The sequence below is a fragment of the Serpula lacrymans genome (assembly GCF_000218685.1).
Source record: "Serpula lacrymans var. lacrymans S7.9 unplaced genomic scaffold SERLAscaffold_1, whole genome shotgun sequence".
Lineage (NCBI taxonomy): Eukaryota > Fungi > Basidiomycota > Agaricomycetes > Boletales > Serpulaceae > Serpula > Serpula lacrymans.
In genome coordinates this window covers 4,979,133-5,003,291 of record NW_006763290.1, presented here as the reverse complement: position 1 = coordinate 5,003,291, position 24,159 = coordinate 4,979,133, and the positions used below count along the sequence as shown (strand labels likewise).

At 45.7% G+C, this 24,159-nt stretch overlaps 8 protein-coding genes across 8 annotated transcripts; 5 read left to right on the top strand and 3 right to left on the bottom strand.

Moving 5' to 3' along the window:
• Positions 1-118: 118 nt before the first annotated feature.
• On the top strand, positions 119-1,612 carry SERLADRAFT_455547 (uncharacterized protein; the record flags this gene model as incomplete). Its single annotated transcript, XM_007312842.1, has 4 exons — positions 119-261; positions 313-946; positions 1,003-1,326; positions 1,383-1,612. The coding sequence occupies 3 exons, from the start codon at positions 143-145 to the stop codon at positions 1,297-1,299; spliced, it is 1,050 nt and encodes a 349-aa protein (XP_007312904.1).
• Positions 1,613-1,703: 91 nt separating this feature from the next.
• On the top strand, positions 1,704-2,287 carry SERLADRAFT_455546 (uncharacterized protein; the record flags this gene model as incomplete). Its single annotated transcript, XM_007312841.1, has 2 exons — positions 1,704-1,896; positions 1,966-2,287. Coding segments are annotated over 2 exons (441 nt in total), but the record flags the coding sequence as incomplete, so codon positions are not given.
• Positions 2,288-3,089: 802 nt separating this feature from the next.
• SERLADRAFT_412501 (uncharacterized protein) lies at positions 3,090-6,421 on the bottom strand (the record flags this gene model as incomplete). The annotated part of the gene is made up of 1 exon (XM_007312840.1): positions 3,090-6,421. The coding sequence occupies one exon, from the start codon at positions 6,419-6,421 to the stop codon at positions 3,335-3,337; it is 3,087 nt and encodes a 1,028-aa protein (XP_007312902.1).
• A 31-nt stretch (positions 6,422-6,452) lies between these two features.
• SERLADRAFT_444589 (uncharacterized protein) lies at positions 6,453-9,799 on the top strand (the record flags this gene model as incomplete). The annotated part of the gene is made up of 4 exons (XM_007312839.1): positions 6,453-6,544; positions 7,127-7,165; positions 7,216-9,113; positions 9,167-9,799. The coding sequence occupies 4 exons, from the start codon at positions 6,453-6,455 to the stop codon at positions 9,520-9,522; spliced, it is 2,385 nt and encodes a 794-aa protein (XP_007312901.1).
• Positions 9,800-9,952: 153 nt separating this feature from the next.
• SERLADRAFT_364747 (uncharacterized protein) lies at positions 9,953-12,350 on the bottom strand (the record flags this gene model as incomplete). Its single annotated transcript, XM_007312838.1, has 3 exons — positions 9,953-10,082; positions 10,114-12,203; positions 12,240-12,350. The coding sequence occupies 3 exons, from the start codon at positions 12,348-12,350 to the stop codon at positions 9,953-9,955; spliced, it is 2,331 nt and encodes a 776-aa protein (XP_007312900.1).
• A 694-nt stretch (positions 12,351-13,044) lies between these two features.
• SERLADRAFT_359130 (uncharacterized protein) lies at positions 13,045-14,749 on the bottom strand (the record flags this gene model as incomplete). The annotated part of the gene is made up of 5 exons (XM_007312837.1): positions 13,045-13,605; positions 13,664-13,949; positions 14,009-14,086; positions 14,138-14,571; positions 14,618-14,749. The coding sequence occupies 5 exons, from the start codon at positions 14,747-14,749 to the stop codon at positions 13,360-13,362; spliced, it is 1,176 nt and encodes a 391-aa protein (XP_007312899.1).
• A 143-nt stretch (positions 14,750-14,892) lies between these two features.
• On the top strand, positions 14,893-16,447 carry SERLADRAFT_455531 (uncharacterized protein; the record flags this gene model as incomplete). Its single annotated transcript, XM_007312836.1, has 6 exons — positions 14,893-14,998; positions 15,055-15,136; positions 15,197-15,292; positions 15,345-15,433; positions 15,486-15,633; positions 15,687-16,447. The coding sequence occupies 6 exons, from the start codon at positions 14,990-14,992 to the stop codon at positions 15,797-15,799; spliced, it is 537 nt and encodes a 178-aa protein (XP_007312898.1).
• A 747-nt stretch (positions 16,448-17,194) lies between these two features.
• Positions 17,195-18,871, top strand: SERLADRAFT_455524 (uncharacterized protein; the record flags this gene model as incomplete). The annotated part of the gene is made up of 3 exons (XM_007312835.1): positions 17,195-17,519; positions 17,580-18,703; positions 18,757-18,871. 2 exons carry the CDS (start codon positions 17,341-17,343, stop codon positions 18,577-18,579), a joined length of 1,179 nt encoding a protein of 392 aa, XP_007312897.1.
• Positions 18,872-24,159: the final 5,288 nt, after the last annotated feature.

The window sequence follows — 24,159 nt, the reverse complement described above, 5'->3', positions numbered from 1 at the left end:
GAGAGTGTATAAGCAAGATATGGAATGAAGTGCCTCTGGAAATATACTGACTGAAGATGGTAGTTTGTACCGTCAAGTTCGCACTGCGAAGGTTCTCTGCTAAGCCGGCTGTCCACACAGCCACCGTCTGCTTTCTGCACTCATGTCCGATAAAACTGCACGGACGCATACTCACGTCTCCAACCGTGCAAAAAATAGAGCAACTGTCGAACGCAAGCCAGTCTTCAAAAGCGTCCTAGATAATCCCTTTCACGTTCGCTGGTAATTATCTATCGCAGACCATCCCTACTATCGATTTTACTGACTTAACAGGCCTTCCATTCCCGTGAATCTGCAAAACCTGTGTTTGGCACGCCTCGTTTCGATTCTAGACGGTGTCTCTGAGTCCAGGCGCTCTCGGAACTTGAATGCGCTAGAACAATCGAAAAAAAAACTCAGCAGTCGAAAAAAAGGTCTGGAAGAAAAAGGCCATGAACTTGCTGTATCTCTCGACTCAGGAATAGATCCAGGTCATACAGCTTTTCCGCCATCCGGAGGAGAAGGACCTGTCACCCCCAGTACCGTGCCGATTACTGCACCAGACGGTAAAAAATGTCCTACTATCCTTCAGCATCTTTCTATTGGTATCAATGAAGTAACTCGGAAGCTTGAAGCCCAAGTGCAAGCTTCTCGAAATTTTATCACTTTGTCATCCTCCGACACTGCTTTACCTCCACAAGTTGTCCCGTCGCATATCGCATGGGTTTTTATCTGTCGGACCGACATTGACCCTCCAATCCTCATTGACCACATTCCTCATCTAGTAGCAGCATGCAACGCTGCTCTTCTTCACGCTTCCGCCAAAAGGAACTTCAGCCCCATTAGATTGGTCACACTGCCGAAGGGTTCCGAACTGTCATTAGCTACAGCATTGGGCCTGAGAAGGGCCGCCGCGTTGGCTGTGGATGTGAGCACTTGCTTATGTTCTTGCTGTGAAGAGCGCTTGATATAAATGTTTTACAGTGTCATGCTCCAGGGTTAGCGATACTAGAAGATGTCATACCTTCCGTTGATATCGTCAGCGCTCCTTGGCTAGTGCCTCATGGCACTCACAGACAGCTAATTCCTACTCATATTAAACAAACGCGTACTTCTGCTCCAAAAGATATGAAGGCCGCTAAGGAGCACAGGGCGATAGCTAGGACCGCGGCCAAAGCTGAGGCCAAGAAAAGAAGGCAAGCGTCTGCTCTACAAGATAAGCAAAAGAAGGTCGTTTTGTCCACTCCAGTCGACATCGTAGCAGACGCTGAAGGGGATTGAGCTTCATAAAGATAACTTCTTTAGAAGGTGCGTAAAGAAGCCAACTAATGAGGTATCACCCTTAACATCTTACTCATGGTTAGAGTTCATTGCCTTAACTGATGTTATCATCATAATCAATGTGGGACCTCTTACGCTAATATAATACAGTAGGTCCACGAGATGCCCATGCTCGTAGATAACCGAAGAAGAGGTTTGGGATACTATAAGGAATTGCGGAATTGCTCAGACAACCTTGCATCCGCATAGACCTTCGAGTGCACACATTCTAGTTTTACATGTTATCATGATGAAGTCTACTATGAAAACTGCTCACTTCTGTCACGGTAATAAGAAATCAATGTAGATTAGAGTCACGTGTTCGAGAAAGCGCGCCCGATCATTTTCTGCAACTTGCAATCGAAAGTGAACTTCAAGGGTCTGTAATTTACTATATCTACAATCTTGGAGGCTGATTCTGGACGATAGCACCGAGCTATGTTCATTGCTATCGTTGGTACGCGTTATGCGGGAAAATCCACTATCGAGGACTATTTTGTGTCGAAGGGCTTTACACCTGTTAGCCTGGACTGGGAAGAGAGACATTCTGAGGCTGAGGTACTTCATCTTGATCATAACTCGCTTGACGCTATGATTAAGGACCTCAACGTATAAATACGTTTATAGAGTGATACGGATCGAACTCCCAATGGGGTTACCCCTGGTGCATATACTGCAGAACCGCTATCAAGTTCACTCAAAACATTTGCTCAAAGACTGCCCAACAACTCCACTTCATTTCTATCAATGAGCTCCCCGATCACGCCTTTCGAATCTGTCTCACAGCGTTTTCCGTCAATCTCATTCACCTCTCCTGCATCCTTACTCGATCATGTCACGCGAAATTGGCGCTCGAATTATGTGACTGTTGCGCTGAACACGCAGTGTCTTATTGAGTACTTTGCAAAACGCCCTTTCTTTATGGTGATCTACGTTGATGCTCCTTTACTTCAACGATATCGCCGAGCAGTAACGTGAGTGCTCATGACCGGTCATCCTGCTTAAGCGCCACCTCATTCATGACCAAGTTCAAACACGATGACTTTAGAGGAATTCGTGCGCGAGCATGATCAGCTAGTTTTTCGACAAGCTAGACAAGAAGCGGCAGCAGAAGAAGAAGTGATGAACTTCGATATACTGCGCGATTTGGACAGTCTGGTGAAAATCAGCGTAGTGAACGCATTTTCGTCTATATCAGCTCTTCATACCCATTTGGATTCCCTGGATCTTATGAACAAAGACCGTCTAAGGCCCGCCTGGGACACGTACTTTATGGTCAGTTCTTCCATTCGTCGTCATGCGTTACTGAAGGAATTTCAGACACTGGCAGATTTGGCTTCAAGGCGCTCGAATTGTATGAAACGCCGTGTTGGCGCAATCCTAGTACGGGATAACCGCATAGTTGCCACAGGGTGAATTAATTCGGTGCAACCCCCCAACGTTTTCACCTCTCATGTTCACGCTCTTTATAGTTATAACGGTACCCCTCGTGGTTTGACCAACTGCAATGAAGGTGAACCATCTTGCGGTTTGTTATCATCATCTTCCTTTATGCAAAACAGGTGGCTGCGCATCGTGTAATAAGAAAAACCCCTCTGATGGGTTTTCCCTCGAGTGTCTTTGCCTACACGCAGAGGAAAACGCTCTCCTCGAGGCTGGGAGAGAACGAGTGGGCTGCAACGCTATTTTATATTGCAACACGTGAGTGGTTTGATGCTTTCACGAAAAACTGGTAGTAAACTGCACAAAGGTGTCCGTGCTTGAGATGTACAATTAAAATAATACAAAGCGATGTTAAGACGGTCGTGTACAATCTTAGCTATAAAGTGTACGTGCACTCTCTACCATCAACATTAATTCCGTAAGTTCTGACTCTTTTTTAGAGATGAAGCTTCCGCCAAGCTTTTTAGGGAAGCAGGTGTAGAACTTCGTAGACATATTCCGTCAACAAAATCGTGATCATTGATTATACCAGCAGATTTATCATCTCACCTAACTACTCACGCGACAGAATTACACCCACGTTACGGTCTATATCCCAAATTTCCTCCTTCATGAACACCATTTCTCCCTCCAAGCGCCCTGAAGTGGCCGTTAAAGCCAGCCAAACTGCGTCCCAGTTATTTCTGCCGATAGATATATAAAGTTCCGTCGCATAGCCTTGTAATTCTTCATGTACTTGACTATGCAAGAAACGCCTGAAGGCGAGAATGACTTGCCAAATAGCATTATCTTGGATATGCACGCCATTGACCGCCGCAATCATTGTTTTCAAAATAGAGCGGTATAAACGATGGGAATGAGTATATGCAGATTCAGTTCCAACGGCACTACGACCGCGGCGAGCAAGTGCATTTTGGGCGTCTGCTTTGTCTAGTTGCTTTAGGATACTCTGAAACCGAGGCCAGACATCATCCCATATTCGCCTTCCCATGAAATCACCAACGTGGCTGGCTAGCGATTCTATGAGTGTGGCAGTAGCACTGACGACAAAAGGCTCCTTGTCGCTGAGCCGCTTCAGAATGAATGGCCATGCCTGATGAATCGATGGCAACAGCGCCGATTCTGGTAATACGGGCGTTGCTGAACTCAACAACATTAGGATTCGAGCCCGAATCACAGCAGACCCGTGAGTTAAGAAATAGATGGATCGAGAGACGATTTGCTTCGTTAAGGCTTGTGTTGGCGTCGGTGGAGGATCGTCGCTGGCCTCAGGTTGTGATGGAGCATTTATTGGCTGGTCCTCTTCCTTTGTTTCATCTTCTGGCACGGTATTTTCCCCCCATGGTCCCCGAGGAGCTGGACCGTAGTCCGTATCGTCTACTTCGGGAGGATCCTTTCTATGTGCAACCCATTCAAATAGTGGTTGGAGTGACGAGGTAGGGATGACTCCCTCTGGCTGTGGTTTTCCTTGAGTAGGCTGTGATAATGTTTCGTCCATTTCAATAACCTTCAAAACTTCCCCAAGGACTTCCACCAAACCCTCGACAATAACTTCATAGCCATGAAATTCATCCAAGCGGTCAAAGCATTCCTCGACGACATCTCCCGCTTTTTGAACTACGTCGCTTCCTACTAAACGAACCAAGACGGCGAGAACCTTGGTTGCTTCAATATCAAGCCATCTGTGAGTCAACCTCCGCGAAACGGCATCCAGAGCATAATCGAAGTGTGACAATAGAAGATTAGCGGGGGATGCGTACGACGTATAATCCGTGATGAAATTTAGCGTGGCCAGTGCAGTCAATGATATGTATGATACTGGGGAAACCAGGGAACGCAAGATTGGATAGAGGACGTGAATTAGCAGGGGAGTAAATCGTGCTTGCAAGATACCAGCTGATATGGAGAGTAGATGAAGAGAAAGAACCTGATGCAAAAGAGGCTGAGTAGTGGGTTTGGGAGTTGATGAACTATGAGGTTTTATTAATTGTAGGGTTGCATGAATAGGATTGACACCTTTGATGATTTCAGTATGTAGATCGTTGTCAACCTTTGGTTCCTCGGGGACGTTGTCAGATTGCTCGTCGTGGCCATCGTCCCACGACTCGGCGATATCCCGCGCAAGACCTCTGACAAACTTTTCCAGTGCCTTTCTTCGTGGCTGACTCGAAGGATCAGCAATGCCCTCATGATCAAGCGAGATATTTCCGATGCCCTCTAAGAGACGTGCCGCACACCACAATGCCGCAACAGCGCTGCTAGTGTGCCCTTTGTAACCAGTACTGATAAACCATTCCACAGCATAAAAAGAGCTTTCGCTGCTTGCACTACCAAGTGCACGGAACATTCGACTTAAAGCTGCATAGGCACTTCGTGACTGTACGTTCTTCAACGTGACCTCGGGGAAAGAAATACGGTTGGCGCCGTCAGAGTTGTCTTCTAGTAGTAGCTGGGCGACAGGAGCCTTAGATATGGCGATGGCGGGGCTGACAAAGTCCAGAACAGCGAGCAAGCTCCAGCCCCATTTTTCGATGCCTCCTGTTGGACCAAGGAGCAAGTCGATTCCTCCAGAGACCGAGGACAGACCAACGTTTTTATGTGTTGATGAGAGTGATCCAGACAACCGACAGATGGCTTCAATTTGGCCTGCAGCATGGTCTACCTTTGCATCAGCTTGTGAGGAAATCAGGCGAGGCAAGGCCGAGATGTTTTCTTTTGATATATGTAGCAACGTCTGTATCAAGGAGTGCCGGTTTGAGTTGGTGGGAGACAGTAGATTCGAAAATGACTCTTGTGCAGTTTGTGACACTTTGGGGAATGGCGAGTTAGATAGCGACAGAAGAAACGACAGTAGAAGCGGTTGGGATTGTGGTAGTGTAAGAGAAGTGGACGCAAGGATTGTTTCTGCAAATGCGCACAATCCGAGCAGGGCAGCTATTGTCGGGTGTGTCACAAGCGGCGTCAGCGTGTTCAGAGCTATATGCAACTGCGAAGTCGAAGCCCGTAGCCAAGTAGAAGTTCGAGCGGTGAAATAACGGGGTAGTTCGTCTGACTTGATCTCCATTTCAGGGGGCTTCACGAACTGAGCGAAGTCCTCAAGGTCAACAACACTGCGCACCGCACCTTCTTTTAGACAGACATCATCGCCGATAGACCTTACTATGACTTGCTGCATAACTGCGAGTGAAAGGGCGACAATAGCCCCATTTGCCCACCCTTTGTTTCCAGAAATGCCTAGAGCAATTTTGGTGGTGATGCTAACAACGCCAGGGAGGATAGAGGGTACAAAAGACTCTGGGGCATACAGGGCAATTAAGACACGAAGTACCTGCAATGAGATGCGTTGCAGCGGTAGATGGGGAGACAATGCTGAACCAAGGAGAGAGTTCAAGGTCTGTCCAACAATTGGAATAAATTGCTCTGTCTGAGAGTGCGTGCAAAACTCTACGAGACGCGTCTGAGCACGATCTCCATGAAGACCTGGAGGCGTGTCCTGGGAGGTTCGCTCTCTCAATAGTGACCACAGGCACCGCGCGGCAGCTTCTTTGGTTTCATCATCTCTATCTTTGCCTTTTCCCTTTCCCTCGATTCCTCCTATCACTGAGCCGCACAGCATAAAGACTTGGCCCCACGTTGTCATGTCACAGCTCCACCACCACTGGTCGCAGAGGATGCCTAGTGCATTGAGAAGCTGCTCCAAAATTTGGTCTGGAATAGACGATGAGGAGTTACGCCGTAAAATGGAAGACAAGGGGAAGAAGGTGTAAGATATTAACGACTGAGTGAGATAAGAACCAGATTCGCGAAATTCTTGAAGGGCCTGCACGAGCTGGGACAATAGCTTGGAAACATTAGGAATTGATGATGGTGTCAATAGTGCATTCTCTAGTATAGGCACACAGATGGGCTTTAACTGAAAAAGACGTCTTGTCAGTGAAAAAGAAAAGCATATTACATTGCAAGATCACCTTTCTGAACAAATCCTGTGAATCTGGCGCTGTGGAAGCCATCCGTTCACAAGAACTGGATATTTATTCAGAAAGTTGTATGTAGTTCATCCCAGTCTGGCATTGGCCTTGTTTTCTCACGCCATCGTGATACCATTTCTAAGTAAAAGACACACCAGAAAATCTTAGCATGGACAACGGATGGATCTAAATTCAGTAGACTTAAGACTCACCCGGCCTTACTTTTAACTTCATGTCTTTCTATATTCCTAACGTCCACCATTTCTTCTGTTAGGCTTTATCAAGGCCTCTTTCCTAGCCATCTCTTGGCGGAGGTACCCAATCAGTCACATCAAGTTCGACCTATACTTTTCTAGAATGATTACGGAACCACATAGATTTTTGCTCATCGATTCGTATGACTCGTTCACTTACAAGTGAGTAACGTTTTGTACATGTCAGGAACAAATACTGACACCCGTATCAGTCTTGCATCTCTTTGCAGGAGATCTATTCCCAACTGTCGCATCCACATTATAAAGAACGACCAGTTATCTTTATCAGAAATCATCCCATACATCGGATACTTCTCAGGTATTATTGTGGGACCAGGGCCAGGCTCACCGCAAGTAGCAGAGGATATCGGCATCGTAAAAGATTTATGGAGGATCGGGGATGAGCATCTCATCCCCATTTTTGGTGTCTGCCTTGGCTTACAAAGTCTTGCCGTTGAACACGGTGCACAACTTAAGAGATTGGCTATTGTCAAACATGGGCAGGTTTCTCGAATAAAGCATACCGGCGTTGACATCTTCAAGGCAGTAACCAAGGTTCATGCCGTTCGCTACCATTCGCTGCACGTTGAGCTCGCAGCCGACGGAGAAATAGAACAGTTAGCCTGGGCTGAGGATGGTGATGAAAATGGTGATGTCGTTATGGCCATTAAACACAAGACAAAGCCCTTTTGGGCTGTTCAGTATCATCCCGAATCTGTTCTCACAGAAGGAGGAGGGATCGAGGTCATGCTCAACTTCTGGCGTCTCGCTAGGAACTGGGTTAACAGTCATGGAAGACGTATTCTTCCGTGGGACACCCAAGCTACCAGTCTTTTTGGTTTACCCTGGCCTAACTTACGTTCCCCTCCACGTTCTCCCCGTCAGACTGTTTCAACAGCGGTCACTACAACTGTCCTCAATCTTCCACACCTCCACTTAACAGCGATATGCGAGCTCTTTGGTGCCTTAGACGAGTCTTCACCGTTTGTTCTCCTCGACTCGGCCTCTCAACCAGGCCGATTTTCTATCATCGGTTGCCTTACTCCAAGTTCTCCTAGGATCACATATTCTGTAGGAGATTCGACTGTCCACTTAAATGAGGCAGGCTCGTGTTCTTGTATTGGGCTGGGATCGCACGACATATGGTCGTGGCTTGCTTCCTTCATGAATAAAAGAAAGGTTTATGGTGGATCGCCGCATATTCCCTTCTGGGGTGGTCTAGTTGGCTACCTCAGCTACGAACTTGGCATTGAATCCCTCCATGTTCCTCTCAAGCCAGCATCCCACGAAGGACGTCATCCAGACGTGAACTTCGTGTTTATAGAGCGTAGTGTTGTCCTCGATACTGCAACAAACAACATATATGTACAGTCCCTTATCCAGGACGATGATCTATGGCTTGAGCAAGCTGTGGGTCTGCTGCAGAGCACCGCTCAGAAACACGTACTCTGCACAGAGAACGTGTTACCTTCCTCAACGAAGGGCCGACTACAGTCCTCAGTTGTCTCGCTACCTCACCAACAAACCTACAAATCTCGAATCGATATCGCCAAAGAGCATCTCTTCGCTGGCGACTCTTACGAGCTCTGTCTCACTGCCCGCACCCGAGTCAAGCTCAGCTCCCCTGTAGCTTCAAAAACGTCTCCTCATTCAATATCGTGGCAACGCTATAAGCGTCTGCGTGAAGTCAATCCCGCCCCTCATGCTGCATACCTCCGCTTACACCCCACAACCATGTTGTCGTCTTCCCCTGAGCGTTTTCTTTCCTTCACTCGTGCACCTCAGCCTACATACCAATTACGACCCATCAAGGGAACAATCCGTAAAGGTCCGGGCATCACTCGCGCCATCGCCGAAGAGGCACTGGCAGGAAGCACTAAGGAAGTCGCCGAGAATTTAATGATCGTTGATCTCATTCGACACGATTTACACGGTGTCATTGGAGAGGACGTGCAAGTCAAGCAGTTTTGTCAGGTGGAGGAGTACAAGACTGTTTGGCAGCTTGTCAGCGTCATCGAAGGCAAACCCGCTGAAGAAATGCAAGACTCTCAAGAGCACAGGGCTAACGGAGCTCTGGGCTGGGAGGTTTTGAGGCAAAGTCTTCCACCAGGTATTTAATTCTTGTACTCTCACGTTTCAGAATTTAAATTCCCTCTTCAACAGGTAGCATGACGGGTGCTCCAAAGAAACGCAGCGTTGAAATCTTACAGGCGCTAGAAGATGACGAACGGGGCATATATTCTGGAGTCTTCGGATATTGGTGCGTTGGGGGCGGTGGTGACTGGTCAGTCACCATCCGCAGCTGTTTCAAATATGACGACCATCATACCTCTAACATCCATACGCTTGGCCAAGACCGCGACCGCGCTGATTCGGAATCTTCAGATGAAGAGTGGGTCATTGGAGCCGGGGGTGCCATCACAGCTTTGTCGGATGCTGACGCAGAATGGGAGGAGATGATTGTGAAGCTTCAAAGTGTGCTTCGTGTTTTTGGTGCCGTCGCACCACGAGGGAATTGATGGCTGAAATAAACCGCATTAATATATTTGGTCATAATTTAACGGTCGGTGATATTTATTTCTGTATCACATAGTAGTTCCTCCTCCACTGTATCAGTATTGAATTCAACTTCAAGCGGTAGTTTCTCGTTTGGTTTGTTCTTAGACGTCTAGTCTTACTAGCGATGTCAAATGCATTCAAGTTGTCCACTATCACATTTACCACTTTGAGCACTAATGAGGATCTGCCGACTTGCCTGATGATAAATTTGGACAAAATAGCGTTGAATCCTGCAAACGTTGTCAGTTGAAGGATATGATGTTTGAGGTATACATGAGACCGTTTACAATAATAGCCACGATACAATAAATTCTGTACATCACAGCAAGTATCACAGAACCACATTAATATAATGCATATATGTAAACATCTAGCATCCAATCTCTACTATCACTTACTAACGCCGTCCGTTTGAATCTGAAGACCTGCCCACGTTGGACTCCCCTGAAGCTCGCAGTCGCCTCGACCACCGCCTTTCATCAGGCCTCTTCCAATATCGAACCCATAACCGCTCCAAGCGCTGTAGTTTCCAGCGTAGCATCCTCTGCTGCTGCTTCGTCAATGTCTTCAGACTCTCATCCGATGAAGTCTCGTGGTACGACCTGAATATCCGAGCCAGCTCCTTCAACGGTACACGCCGCAGCTCTTTCGGAAAAGGTCGAATGTGACTCCACAGTTCCACAAGCAATTGCCTTGCCAGCCTGTATGCCCCGACAGCAAAGTAGGCGCTGGTGACCGCATCTATAGATGGAACATCGGGTCTGATAGCGGCAGAAATCATGCTTTGAAACATCCTCATAGCCAACTCGGGTTTGCCTTGACGAGCAAGTCCCACTATGAGAATCGTATACATGACGACATTAGGTCTGACACCAGCTTGCGCAGCGGAGTGCATGACATCTTCAGCACTTTCCAAGTCACCCTGTTGCGCGTATCCTTCCATGAGTGCAGCGTAATGGTATTCGTTTGGCCGTAAGCCTCGGGCTACCATGAATCGAAACACTTCCTTTGCAGTTTCGAGGTCTGTCTTACTCACCGCTTCATGCTTCATACGTAAGGCAAACGTAGCTCTATCACCTCTGATACGACGACGTGAAAGTGATAGTAGGAGGGGACGCAATAATGAATGATACCGCAGGTGTCGAGGTACTTGGATGCCTGCTAGCGGGTCAAAATCTAGTAACGAGTCCGATATTCTACCAGTCGGATAGTGAGACTTGTCCTGACGTCGAGAGGATAATTTTGCCGCCGTAACGTTCCACCCACTTCCCTGTAGCAGGAATTTCTCGCGCCGAAGGATAGATCGCAGGATGATATGCACGTGTCTCAGTGTCGGTTGGATCGAGGCGTAGGATAGATGGCGCAAGACGCGTACCAGCTCGCGAGGACGAGCATGCTCCACCTTGTCGAGATAATTCATGAGGACTTCAATTGTACTTTCATTAGGCCTGATGCCGTTGACGCGCATAACTCGAAGGACGATACGTGCACCATTGAGCCCGCGGTATCTAAGGAGACTGTGCATAAGGGAGTTGAAGATTTCCACCGTAGCGGGTACCTCAGTGATATTTATGGGGAGCGTACTGGTGCAGCGCAGTCCTAGTAAAGAGAACAGGAAGATAGAGATATCATGAGATTTGCATAGCTTTGCAACCATGGTGGTTGCGTAGTCATGATGGTCAGTGGCACAATAGACCTGCACAAGGGTAGCCACAGTTCCAGGGTCTGGTTTAATATGTGCCGAGACCATGTGCTCTAGCATTTGCAGAGCACCTGCCAAGTCGTGTCTTTGAGCCATGTGCTTGATGAAAATAGAGAAGGTAGTAGCGTCCGGGTAGCATGAGGGTGATGAAGATGTCGAATGAGGTGGGGTGGGTGGTGGGATTTGAACGGAGGGATTTTCTCCAGCGACAACAGGACTTTGAGTCTGAGTATCTGCAGACAATGGGCTAAGCTGATAAAACCGTTTAACGTAACGAATAGCGCCATCCAGATCCTGAACATCCAGCCGTTGCTGTATGACACTGTTGAGGACGATGGTAGCTGCTTGTCTGTCTAGCTCATGTAGTACGTCGAGAGCCTGAGTTTGCACGTCGATATTTGGCCCTAATGAGCGATATACAGAAACAATGACTGAATGCGTCGATGCGTCAACATGATGTCCCGCCTCAATCATGCTTTGCATGCATTGCTTTGCTAGGACCAGGTTATGATTGCGAAGATGACCGGAAATCAGCAGATGGTATGTTCTGCTAGTTGGCTTTATATTTTCGTTCTCGTAATCCTTTAGGATGTTCTCTAGCTGAGCATACTGAAAGCTTTCCACGAAGGCGCGCGTTCTCCAATCCATTAGTCGAGCAGAAGTCCGCCCACACTGCTTTTTCCCTAGCGAGACCAGCAGTGGGATAAAAGCCCACTGTTTCGAGGACGCTAGTCGATGGACGACAGATTCGTAGTGATTTGGTTTGAAATAACAGCCGAGTTTATTCGCAACCACAAGGACGCGATATGCTCGTTGGGGTAGTTCGGTGCCAGCCATTTCTTCCGCTAATGTCCTGGCATTATCCCTGTCGCGAAAATGTCGTGAAAGGAGTGGCGAGTGGTTGATTTTATCTAGTCCCTCTTTGAGTTCAGTTTTTGTCTTCCATGAAAAAAATGCGTCGATAATTTCAAGGACCTCTATAGGATAGCTCGATGTCTGTTGGAGGATGTCATTCTGCCTGATCTGTGAGGTGCCTCGAGAAGGAAGTTTTTCCGCTAGAAGAGAGCTGGTATCTGCATTAGACATGTCACTTTTTGCAGGTTGAGCATTACGATTGTTTAGAGAAGGCTGAGAAGGATCGAGGTTGACAGGGTGCGATCGCGAGGCTGCCGCTGAGGATGTCGAACATGAGGTATGAATGAAATGGTAGATTGTGCGGTGAAGGAGTACATATTTATGGCGTTCGCGGTGGACTGCGGCTTGCTGGAAAGGCTGCCTGTAAACATGTGCCACTTTCCTTAGCATGGACAGTCAGGTTGACGTCGGGCAAAGATGCCAACCACCGTGGGCTATGTCAAGCCCATGTATCATTAAATAGTTACCACACGACAGGGCAAGCAAGCATACCTTATAGTTCCACGGTTTTAGCAGTTATATGTTTGGCCGGGAAGTGTTTGAGTCCAAATGCACCGTGTCACCAGTCGCAGTGCAGCCACACGTATTTGGTGCGGCGTTCCCGCGCGGGCGGAGACTTCCGACGTACTTTATGACCATCAGACAGGATTCTTGAAGCAGGACAAAAATACTAAACCAGCACATATTCTATGCAAACAATCAGCAATAATTTTGGTAGGATTGTCACAGTGGTAGTGGTAAGTGGGTGATGGGCGCCTCAATTGGTGCGGCGGGTGGCGGACGGTTGCTTCCAGATAAATTCACGCCCTCATTCATGTTCACATCTGAATCACAGTCTAACCAAGTCGCAAATCACGACTGGTTGCAAGGCGAGCACGTCGGAAATTTTGGACTGGTTGACAATTTGTGTAGGTCACTGGAATCCATATATGCATGGGAATGCTGGTTTTCCAATTCGAAAGGACCGGGAAACACAGACTTTGCCATCCCAGATAAACTAGTAGTAACGTATCCTATTTCCGATGCATACCAATGCTCATCGCTCTCTCGTCGAGTCTTGTTATTCGAAGTATGAGCATTGGAGTTATAGGAAGATCCCCATATTCTACTTTCTCATCGCAGGATATGTCCCAAATTGATCATGCCATCAGCGCGATATGCTTTAGTTCACTGGGTTGAATTACATCAGCGTACTGTCAGAATTCGAGTGACCATGAGCATACTTCTGTACTTGCTGACCAACTTTCATCGGTTCGTAAGACTCCACCGCCCCTGAAACGGTGCTATCAGAGAGCAGAGGTCGAGCTCGTGCAGCCAATGCTTGAATGGGAGCCAGATCATAATCCGACGATAGATGCCAGAAAAACGTTGAAGATATGCGGATACATGGACGGCCAGGATTGGTTATCTTACGTTTCCCGATGGTCTAAGTTGAAGCACGGGATCTCAGCACTGACTTTAAGGGGTGCAAGGAAGATACCAACCTGAACAGTCGCTTCGTTGACCACAACCTCATGAAACCCGGCCTTAATGAGCCCTCCTGTTAGATGCTCCAGCTGTTTACCAGCTTGCACGAGTAGATATCGACCAGTCGGAGGAAATCTGACAGATATGCGTTTACCAGTATTACGAGCCCAGATGTGTAAACCGGGATAACGAGACCGGCCGTGGATAGTGAAACAATTGAGGTCCGTATGGAAACCAGCTAATATCGTGTTTTTCTTGCCATATTTCCTGAGATCAGAGGCAGTAGGGCCCAGAAGATGAGGGCTGGTCATAGCGGGTCGTCAGTATATACAGTTGCCTGATTCTAATTCAAAAAAATATACCCATATTTTCCTGCATCCTTAAACGTCTCAAGAGGCAAACCAAGCCCGATCGCTGACATTTCCGCGATATTCTCTACGCTAAATGATCTTTCAGCCAGAATCTATAGATGAGCTTGGACAAGAGCATACGCATTCTTCAGAACAGTCCCCCATTTCTCCAGCGTTTCCTCCCACTTATCGTTAATATGAGGAGCCTGTGGAACTACGTTAGGGGCATTCAAGGCAGGATACTGCGTTTCGTAAGGCGGAGGTGCCCCCATCTTCCAAAAGAAACGACACTTTGGGTCCGGGTGGTGACCAGAAATGTCTAAGGGTCTCTCTGCAGGATCCAGACGAGCTATGATTTGTAAACAGGGCTCATCTGCTGCACATTTGGGCTTTTCCGTATTCTCCAGAGTGACACCAACTTGATACATGATATCAGGACGTTCATCCTTCTTTAACTCAGCGTCAGGCTGGTCAAAATAGTCCTCCAGGAGGTCCAAGAAAGCTGCGTTGTCGTCTTCTAATGCTCGTGAGTCGTGCAAAAGCAGCGCGCCGTAAGTTATCAGCGCATCGGCAGCCTATAAAAATGAGAATAATAATACCACGGTTTCTCGGTTAGATTACTGGATCAAACGTGAAATTTAAACGCCTCGCCTTTCTACATTCCTCGAGAACAACTTCTGATTCAAGTGGATTTGACAGAAAGACGTCGACGTCGATTAATGGCAGTGTTTCAGATAGAAAAGACTCTGACATGATGGAAGTTCTTGATAAGACGGTATGAGAACGTTGGCGGTTGCGGTGGTGGCCCTTCCATTCCGAGCTCTTTCAGTGGGATGATAGGCCTCGTGTAAGCCTGACTCGCCTGTTGCGCATTCCGAGCTCTCGGCGTCTTCCGTGCTTTATACTGGCGCTTTACCGTACATATCTCATACTTCCCCTCAAGCTTCCTCCTGCAATAACTATCACCATAATCACACATTTCTTTCTGTCGCAATGATCAAGGTACTCGTTACACAATATCCAACCTCGAATCGTAGCTAAAATCGAAATTATATCAGATATGGAGTATGAAGAAGAACGAGGACGCAGCGGCCAAGAAGAAACCAAAGACCAGTGCTGCTCAGATACGTGTACAGAAAGGTAAAATACATGCACCAAACTATGGTTGAAGGGAGAAGCTGACAACGAAGTTCAAACCAGATTTGACCGAACTTGATCTCCCATCAACGATGAAGACGCATTTCCCTGATCCCGCAGATCTCTTGAACTTCACCCTTACCATTGTACCAGACGAAGGTGCTTCATGCGACCTCTAATATATATCAATTGTCTGATATGTTCCATGTAGGAATGTACAAGGGCGGATCCTTCAACTTCTCATTCACCATCAACCCTAATTACCCGCACGAGCCGCCAAAAGTGAAGTGCACTCACACGGTATGCCCCCGTCCTCGGTATTCCTGTAAAGATTTTGCTCATATCTCAATAGATATATCATCCAAATGTCGACCTCGATGGGAATGTCTGCCTGAATATTCTGCGTGAAGACTGGAAGCCAGTACTAAATCTGAACTCCGTCATGGTTGGTCTCCAATATCTATTCCTGGAGCCAAATGCAGACGATCCCTTAAACAAGGGTAAGAACAAGTCTATACAAGTATGAATATCTTGCTAATGTCTGTTTGGACAGAGGCTGCAGAGGAGCTGCGCAAGAACCGGGAACAGTTTTTGTACACTGTGAAGACGTCAATGCGGGGAGGAAATATCAAAGGTGTACAATACGATAAAGTGATCGTGCAATGATGACTCGAATGACGCGTTTATGTCGTTCACGTACTGTGTAGATTCCCCGCATTTACTAATTCTACCAGCTCTCCGCCTCATCTGGCTCTCATAGCAGCGCTGTTCCTGTTGCAGCCAGGAGACCGGATGGTACACACAGACTTTTTCTAGTAGTTCCTGTCTGCGAACAGTGTACTAACCCTCACGATAGCGACGCCAGGTGCAAATGTTGAATACCAGATGGAGACGACAATGAATTTCTGTACTGATACATATGACAGTATGGTGGTGACAGAATGGATACAAATCAACAGTGAATAGTGCAAGGATGTACGACCTTAGGAGGATTTTTAAAGTTTCAACTTCCCCTGTAAGTTGTAAATGAATAGGGACTGATCAACAAAGGAATGTGATGGTGCTCTTCTGGGTTCTCGATTTCGAAGGTGATCTGATAAGACAGCATTCAACGTCGAAAATATGCGATTTCGCAGGATGAAAATCCAGCACATACCTCTACCCAAGGATAAAAGCATTTTCCACCAGTCTTTTCGAAATACTCCTTGGTTTTGAATACGACCTTGTATAGCCCTGCAGTCAGTTCTTTCTGTCTCAATTTAGCCTCATCGGAGCCGCATGGAGGAAGGAGTGTGCAACGCCCATCAGAATCTGTTACACTGGAGTAAAGGAAATGAGCAGGATGATCTTTAAATAATGTCAGAGATTTATACCTGTGACCATAGGGATTGAATACATCTATGTTGTTATTACCCCTGTGATATTTTTGCAGGTTGACTTCGATATTTGCGACTGGTTTTCCTAGTGAGACATCGAGGACTTGCATTTGTAAAAGTTAGTACGGAGCCTGTCCTAAGGTGCTGCATGACGATATACCGTGACAGGTTATTGGGGACTTGGACATGCTGATGACGATAGTGGAGACGATGACCTGCGAGTAATGCTAGCGTATTTCTAATCCTTTTTTGAGAGAATACGACGAATTTTGCTTGCAATACGCAGTGACTCGGAGCGGAGCACCTAAGAGGAGACCTGGTGACAGTCATATTAATTCTGGACGTTACGTACCATGTGACAGATCCATATTATCACTGACAACAGGTACAAATAGCTCTGGCCCATCGATAACGAATCTCTTCCTCACCCTTCTCTCAGATTCCCCACACTCTTCAGAAAAGAACTGCAAGAATATGCCTTTCACTCAACATGGAGCCCGTGCTGTGGCTGCCTTTGATGTTTATAACGATGTAACAATCAACAACACGTCAGGAGACGATGCAATTCTAGCATCGTTGAATCCTGTAGACCACCATCGCCACTACGTACAACCATGCATGGATGGCACCCGAATGGACATCTTCAAACAAGTAAATGACTGGCTCGACGATCATCGGGCAGAGAAAAATATACTCTCGATCAAAGGAAGTCCTGGGGCCGGGAAATCAGCGATCGCTTCTAGTTTAATCTCGCAGCTAGGAAACGCAGGTCGTCTTGGGGGTAGTTTTGTATTTCGTAGAGGCGACGCGACTTTGATTGATCCAGCTGCTATGTGGCGGACCGTCGCGCATGACCTCTCACGCTTTGATGATAAAATCGCGTCTACAATCGTACAAGCGCTAAAGGGCGGGAAGATCATTTCCGAAAGGCCTAACATACAAGATCATTTTAATCGACTGATTAAAGATCCTTTGAAGACCGCGGAACCCATGTTCGCGTCAAAACAGAGGTACGGAATGACATTCTTCATCAGAAAATATATGCGCTGACTGGGTACAACGCCCAATAGATACCCAGCCATTGTCATAGATGCGCTGGATGAGTGTGGCGACTCGTCTCAAATAGCGCAATGCCGGGTACTCATTGATACCATCACGCAATGGTCTACGCTTCATAAGGGACTGAAATTAATCGTTACAAGCCGAGATGATGGAGTGCCAGATATCTTACGCCAGGCTTGTCAGCAGATTGTCCTCCAGACAGGAGAGCAAGCCGATTTGGATTCGGCAGTTTCACGGGATATCTATACGTTCTTTGAGAAACGTCTTCGTGCTTTGCGAGGAGACTATCCTTCGCTAGATAGTACTAATTGGCCAGGACAGAGTAAAATACAGGAGCTGACAGATCGTGCAGCTGGCCTCTTCATATGGGCAGAGACTGCTATAGGATTCATGGAACAAGGACTGGCAACGGAGTGCTTAGACCTGATACTCTCCGGAGAATCCGCCTTGGTGCGGGATAATATTAACAGGCTTTATAGCCAAGTTGCTACACAAGCAGTACAAAGCATCCAGAGTAGCAAGGCCGCTCGCACTGCGTGCCAGTCTTTTTTCGGCGCACTGGTATTTTCGAGAGCTCCATTGCAGCGCAAGGACCTTGCACAATTCATGCTGGAGCCAGTCGACGAAGTAGCGATTGATCTGATTCTAGGGAAATGGAAATGCGTCATCGATGTAGATGCAGATGACTATGTTCGCATTAGCCATCTATCATTCGTGGAATTTCTCCTCGACTCGGACCTTTGTCACGAGTTGCTCCGTATTCGCCCCGAAACAAAGAGCAGTAAAAGCTTTGACTTATTGCTTGCATGTTTACATGTCATGCATGATCCACACATTGGCTTGACATTCAATATCTGCAAGTTAGAGACTTCGTATATTCGCAATTGCGATGTGGCTGACATGGATGAGCGCATCGCAAAGCATATAAAACCACCTCTGCAGTATGCAAGTCGGGTATTGGGGAGGCCACCTAATAGATGCAATGGAACAAGTTGTCGACAACAATGAAATTCTGAGGGTGCTTGTAGTCCTTTTTAAAACTCACTTGCTACATTGGCTGGAAGTGATGACTTTGGTGCATGATTTGTCTACTGCATTTGTAGTCATGGTGGAGGCAGGTCCTCAACTAAATGTAAGTCTAATATGGTCTTTATGGATCAAGGGATTCACCAGTCTGCCACACAGATTATTTCTAAAGAGTTAGGAGACTTTGCACTAGATGCACAAAGATTCATGGCAAATTTCAATACTCCCCTCTCAGAGAGCTTGCCACATATATATTTGTCTGCATTGCCATTTGCACCAGAGAACTCACTGGTGTCCAGGACATATTTGCCACAGTTTTACAGGACTCTGTCTGTTTCCAGAGGAAAAGATATAGACTGGCCTCCTATCTTAACTGTTCTAAATGGTCACATTGGCAGGGTTGTAAGTGTTGCATTTTCACCAGATGGTGACAAGGTGGCATCAGGTTCATGGGACAAAACAGTCAGGATCTGGGATGCTGCCAGTGGTCAGCTGGTGGCTGGCCCATTAGAGGGTCACACTCATTCTGTCTATAGTGTTGCATTCTCACCAAATGGTGGCAAGGTGGCTTCAGGTTCAGGTGGCAAAACAGTCAGGATCTGGGATGCTGCCAGTGGTCAGCTAGTGGCTGGCCCATTAGAGGATCACACTCATTATGTCTACAGTGTTGCATTCTCACCAAATGGTGGCAAGGTGGTTCAGGTTCAGGTGACAAAACAGTCGGGGTCTGGTGTAAGATTCCTATCCCCTATGCCGAGTTAACGGAGGGACAAGTCTCAAAGATCAACAAGTAGCGTCGAAGTACTGGATTAAGAAGTAATCAACAACTGAAGAAAGTATGTACATGAGTGTTGGTATATATACGTTTCTGAAGGTCAGCCATGAGGCGCTGACTGATGTTTTACGTTATAGTCTAGGCTTTGTCACATGGTTATCACGTGATCAGATATAACTAACTACTACTGATCTTGTGTTCTTGTCACGTGATTGTCACATGATCAGATATAAAAGAAAAGTGAAAGAAAATGAAAAAAGAAACTAGCGCTCTGGCTCAAGTCGTGACATTACCCCCTCTTTAAGACTTTCATCTCGAAAGTAAGGGTCCATCTTTCCGTTTTCCCAGTTGAACAATTGTTTTCGGACTCTTGTCGTTGTGAAGTTTTTGAAAGGTTGGAAGTGTAGTTGGAATTGTATCCGTCGGGGTGCACTAGGGTTGTTATTGTGGAATGTTTTTACTTTGTCTGGTGAGTTGGTTAGGTGTCGTTCGGGTTCCCATGTGCGTTCCTCTTTTGGATAGTTTTTCCAATGTATTAGATATTCTAATTTTCCTCTTTTGAGACGTGAGTCTAAAACTTCTTCGACTTCGTATTTCTCTTGTCCATCCACTATCACCGGTGGTATCGGTTTGGGTTTTTGTTGAGAAGGGAATTGTGGTTCTTTGTATGGTGTAAGCTTTACTTCGTTGAAAACTGGATGAATAGGTCGCCATGTTGATGGTAGTGCTAATTTGTAGGCTGATTCACCTATTTTTTCCAGAATTTCAAATGGGCCGTGTCTCTTATCGTCCAGTTTTTTAGCTGGTCGATCTGTTGAGATATTGGTTGCTTCCACGTATACCTTATCTCCTACTTTGTATTCCACTGCTTCCCTTTTCTTTTTGTCATACTGTTTTTTCATCTGTTCGGCTGCTTTTCGTAGTGACTCTTCTGCTTTCTTTCTCGTCTCTGTCATTCTTTTTACGAAATCTTCCGCATTTTTGTTCTTTACCTCCACTTTCACTACTTCCTGTGTTCTCGGATGGTGTCCATGATTTAAATAGAATGGGCTGTATCCTGTTGCAGAGTGTTGTTTGTTGTTATATGAGAATTCTGCTAAGGTAAGCCATTCCGCCCAATCATCTTGTTTATGGTTTATGAAGATCCTGAGATACTGCTCTATCTCTTGATTGATCCTCTCTGTTTGTCCATCCGTCTGTGGGTGCCATGCCGTTGATGGATTTGCCTTTATCTGAAGAAGCGTATGTAGATCTTTCATGAATTTAGAAACAAATTGTGGTCCCCGATCAGAGATGATCTTTTCGGGTATGCCATAGTTTCTGAATACGTGATCTCTAAATAGTCGTGCTACTCCTTCTGATGTGATCTCCATTTGTGTGGGAATTACCTTGATCATTTTTGTAAATCGATCTACTACTACCATTATTATGTTATATCTGTTTGATTCTGGTAGTGGTCTGATCAGATCTACTGATATGATCTGCCAAGGTTTATCCGGGATTTCGTTTGGATGGAGCGGTGCTGCTTTCTTTTTGTGGTCTGTCTTGGTTCTTTGGCAGACTTTGCATCCATCTACGTATCTTGTGATATCTCTGTCCATATAGGGCCACCAGTATTGTCAAGTAATTAACTCTTTTGTTTTATATCTTCCTGGATTACCTGCAACGGTAGAGTCGTGGTTTTGTCTGATAATTTCTTCCCTTAACTTGGCATCTTTTGGTACGTAGATCCTGCCTTTGAATACTACGTAGCCGTCTTCCTCGAACCATCCATCCTCTCTCTTCTCTATCTTTCCTTTCATCTTTGTTATCAAATCATCTACGTTCCCTTTCCTTTTTAAGATCCATTTTGAAATCACCAATTCTTCTTCCTGACTATCTGCTATTGCCTGTCTCTGTTTCGATGGAAGGGTCATTCGTACGAAGAGTTTCTCATCTAGTAGTACAATGTCCTCATTATCGTTCTCTCCTTTGTTATGATCTGATCGTCTTGAGAGTAGATCTGCCTTTATATGCTTCCTTCCAGGCATATGGTGTATCGTAAAGTGATACTGGCTTAACTCCGTCATCCACCGTGCCTGTCTCCTGTTCAACTTCTTTGGTTCTTTGAAATACAACAGATTTTGATGATCTGTCCATATCTCAAATTCTTCCTCCGCATCTATTAAGTAATGTCTCCATTCGTTGAGTGTCGTCATGATGGCAAGAAGTTCCTTGTCATAGATCTCATAATTGCGTTCTGTGGGATTCAACGCTTTGGAGAGATATGCAATTGGCTTCCAGTCATCTTTTTGTCTTTGTGATAAGACCGCACCCATTGCAAAGTCACTACTGTCTGCTTCTACTTTGTATTGGCCATGTGGTACTGGGAGAGCTAACACTGGGGCTGACACCACACATTGTTTTAAGTTGTTAAATGCTTTGCGTTGTTCATTTCCCCAAATGAAGTCCTCTTTTCCCGTTAACTTGGTCAATGGTTTGGCTACTTCCCCGAAGCCCTCTATGAACCTTCTGTAGAAATTTACAAAGCCCAAAAATGCTTGTATATCTTTCTTATTTTTGCATTCTGGCCATTTGCTAATTCCTTCTACTTTCACTGGATCCATGTGAATCTCGTTTTCCGAGATGATCAGTCCCAGATATTCTACTTCTGTTTGTTCAAAATCACATTTCTCCGGTTTAAGATAGAGATGGTTTTTTCTAAGGATTTCCAATACACGTCGCATTGTTGCTCTGTGCATTTCTATGTCTTTTGTGAATATCATGATATCATCCAGATATATGATTACTAATCCTTCATCTATCAACTCTCTGAAGAGTGTGTTCATCATCGTCTGGAACGTGGCAGGAGAGTTTGTCAGTCCAAAGAACATGACTAATGGTTCGAATAACCCCTGATTCGTTCTAAATGCTGCTTTCGGTTCATCTCCTTCCCTCATTCGGATATTGTTATATCCCCATCTTACGTCTAGTTTTGTGAAGTATTTAGCTCCACTCAGCTTGTCTACGAGTTCTCCAATCAACGGAAGTGGATATCTGTTTTTGATAGTGATATCATTTAATTTCCGATAATCTTGAACTGGTCTTAGCTTTCCATCTTTCTTTTTTATGAAGAAGAAGGGTGATGTGAATGGGGACTTTGATGGTCTTATTCGTCCCAATTCTAGATTTTCTTTTAAGAATGCATCTAGTTCTTCTTGTTCTCCTTTCGCTAATGGGTAAATCTTGCAATCTAGGGAGTGATCTCCCAGTACTAGTTCGATTGCGTGATCCCATTGTCTTCTTTCAGGTAATGTATCAAACTCCTTTTTATCAAATACGTCTTTGTATTGATGAAGGTGTTTTGGTACTATCTTTTCAAATCCTCCTTCTTTTTGATCTTTGCCTGCGGCTTCGGCCAGCTTCTGTGCCATCGTGCCTTGAGCTCTAATGTGGTAATATTGATCATCGATCGTGGCATCTTCGAAATTCTGGAGATTCACCTGTATCATCATCTCTTCCGCTTTAAGTTCTTCGAAGAATATTTCCGGATCTTCCTCTGGATCAGAGATTCGGATTCTTGGGTTACATTCTTCGGGACATCTTTCGAAAATTAACTTTGACTCTTTCCAATCTATCTTTGGATTGTGTTTGCTTAGCCATTCATGTCCTAGAAACATTTTTCTGTTACCCAGGTTGGTTACGGCTAAATGTATTTTTTCGATGTGACCGTCGATTTCCATGAGTAGCATTACAAATTCACTAATGGCTCCGTTTCTGTTAAGAGTTCCATCTGCGTTATAGACTGGAATAGGTCTAGGTATCCTTTTTGTCTCATATTTTTTGTCTTTTACAAATTGGGAGTCGATGCAACTCCCCGTGCATCCACTGTCCAATAATGCTTCGACTATTTCTGTTTGGAGAGTATCTAGTGTGGTAAGCTTACATTTTACGTTCATTTGATTGCCTTGGGTGCCCCTAATGTACTTTTTAGGGGAGGCAATTTCTATGATCGCTTGTATAGCTTCTACTTTTGGTAACTGGTTGATTTCTTTTATCGTTTCCCGGGTTACTTCTCTAGTTCTCTTTTTGTGTGTCCAGGCGCTTAGAATCCCAATGGATCTTTCTTCTTTTTGGTCTCTTAGCCTGTCCACTACCCACTCTGGGGTCCAAACTTCTTTTCTTTCTAGGTTTTTTAGAGGGGTTCCTGACCTCTCTTCTACAGTCTCTGCTGCGTTTTCCTCCGTAGAGTTCGCCGCATCGGGTGTAGGAATCTTAACATCCACCGTTAATGCTGCACTTTTTAGTGATTCGCCCGCCGTTGAAACTGCGGATGTCTCATCACTATGTGCCGCTCTTGCTGCGGTTGTGTTTGCATCTCTTTCATTTCTGATTTCTTTTTTTGTCTGTGTTTTAATAATTTTATTGTTATCCGCGCTAAAGCAGCAGCTTAACAATTCAGGGTTACACGTATCTACAGTCAAAGGAAGAAATTGGTTTGAAACGTCTTTTTTAGGCACAGCCAGTTGATGCGGTACCGCTGGCCTCCTTGAAAACCCTCTAGGAGTTTTTCTCTTTCCTCTTTTGTCATCTTCTCTAAGAATTCTCGGACATTGAACTGTGGCTTCTTTTTTTGTGCGACTTTGCACTTGAAGCTTCTATGTCCCTTCTCTCCGCATTGGTAGCATTGTCCTTCCATGCGGAATTTTGCTTTATCTACTTCCATTCTTTCTCCGTTACCGGTATAAGTATAACCGGTTCCGTCTCTCTTCTTTTCTCCTTCTTTCTTTTGTTCCGGATTAGTTCTT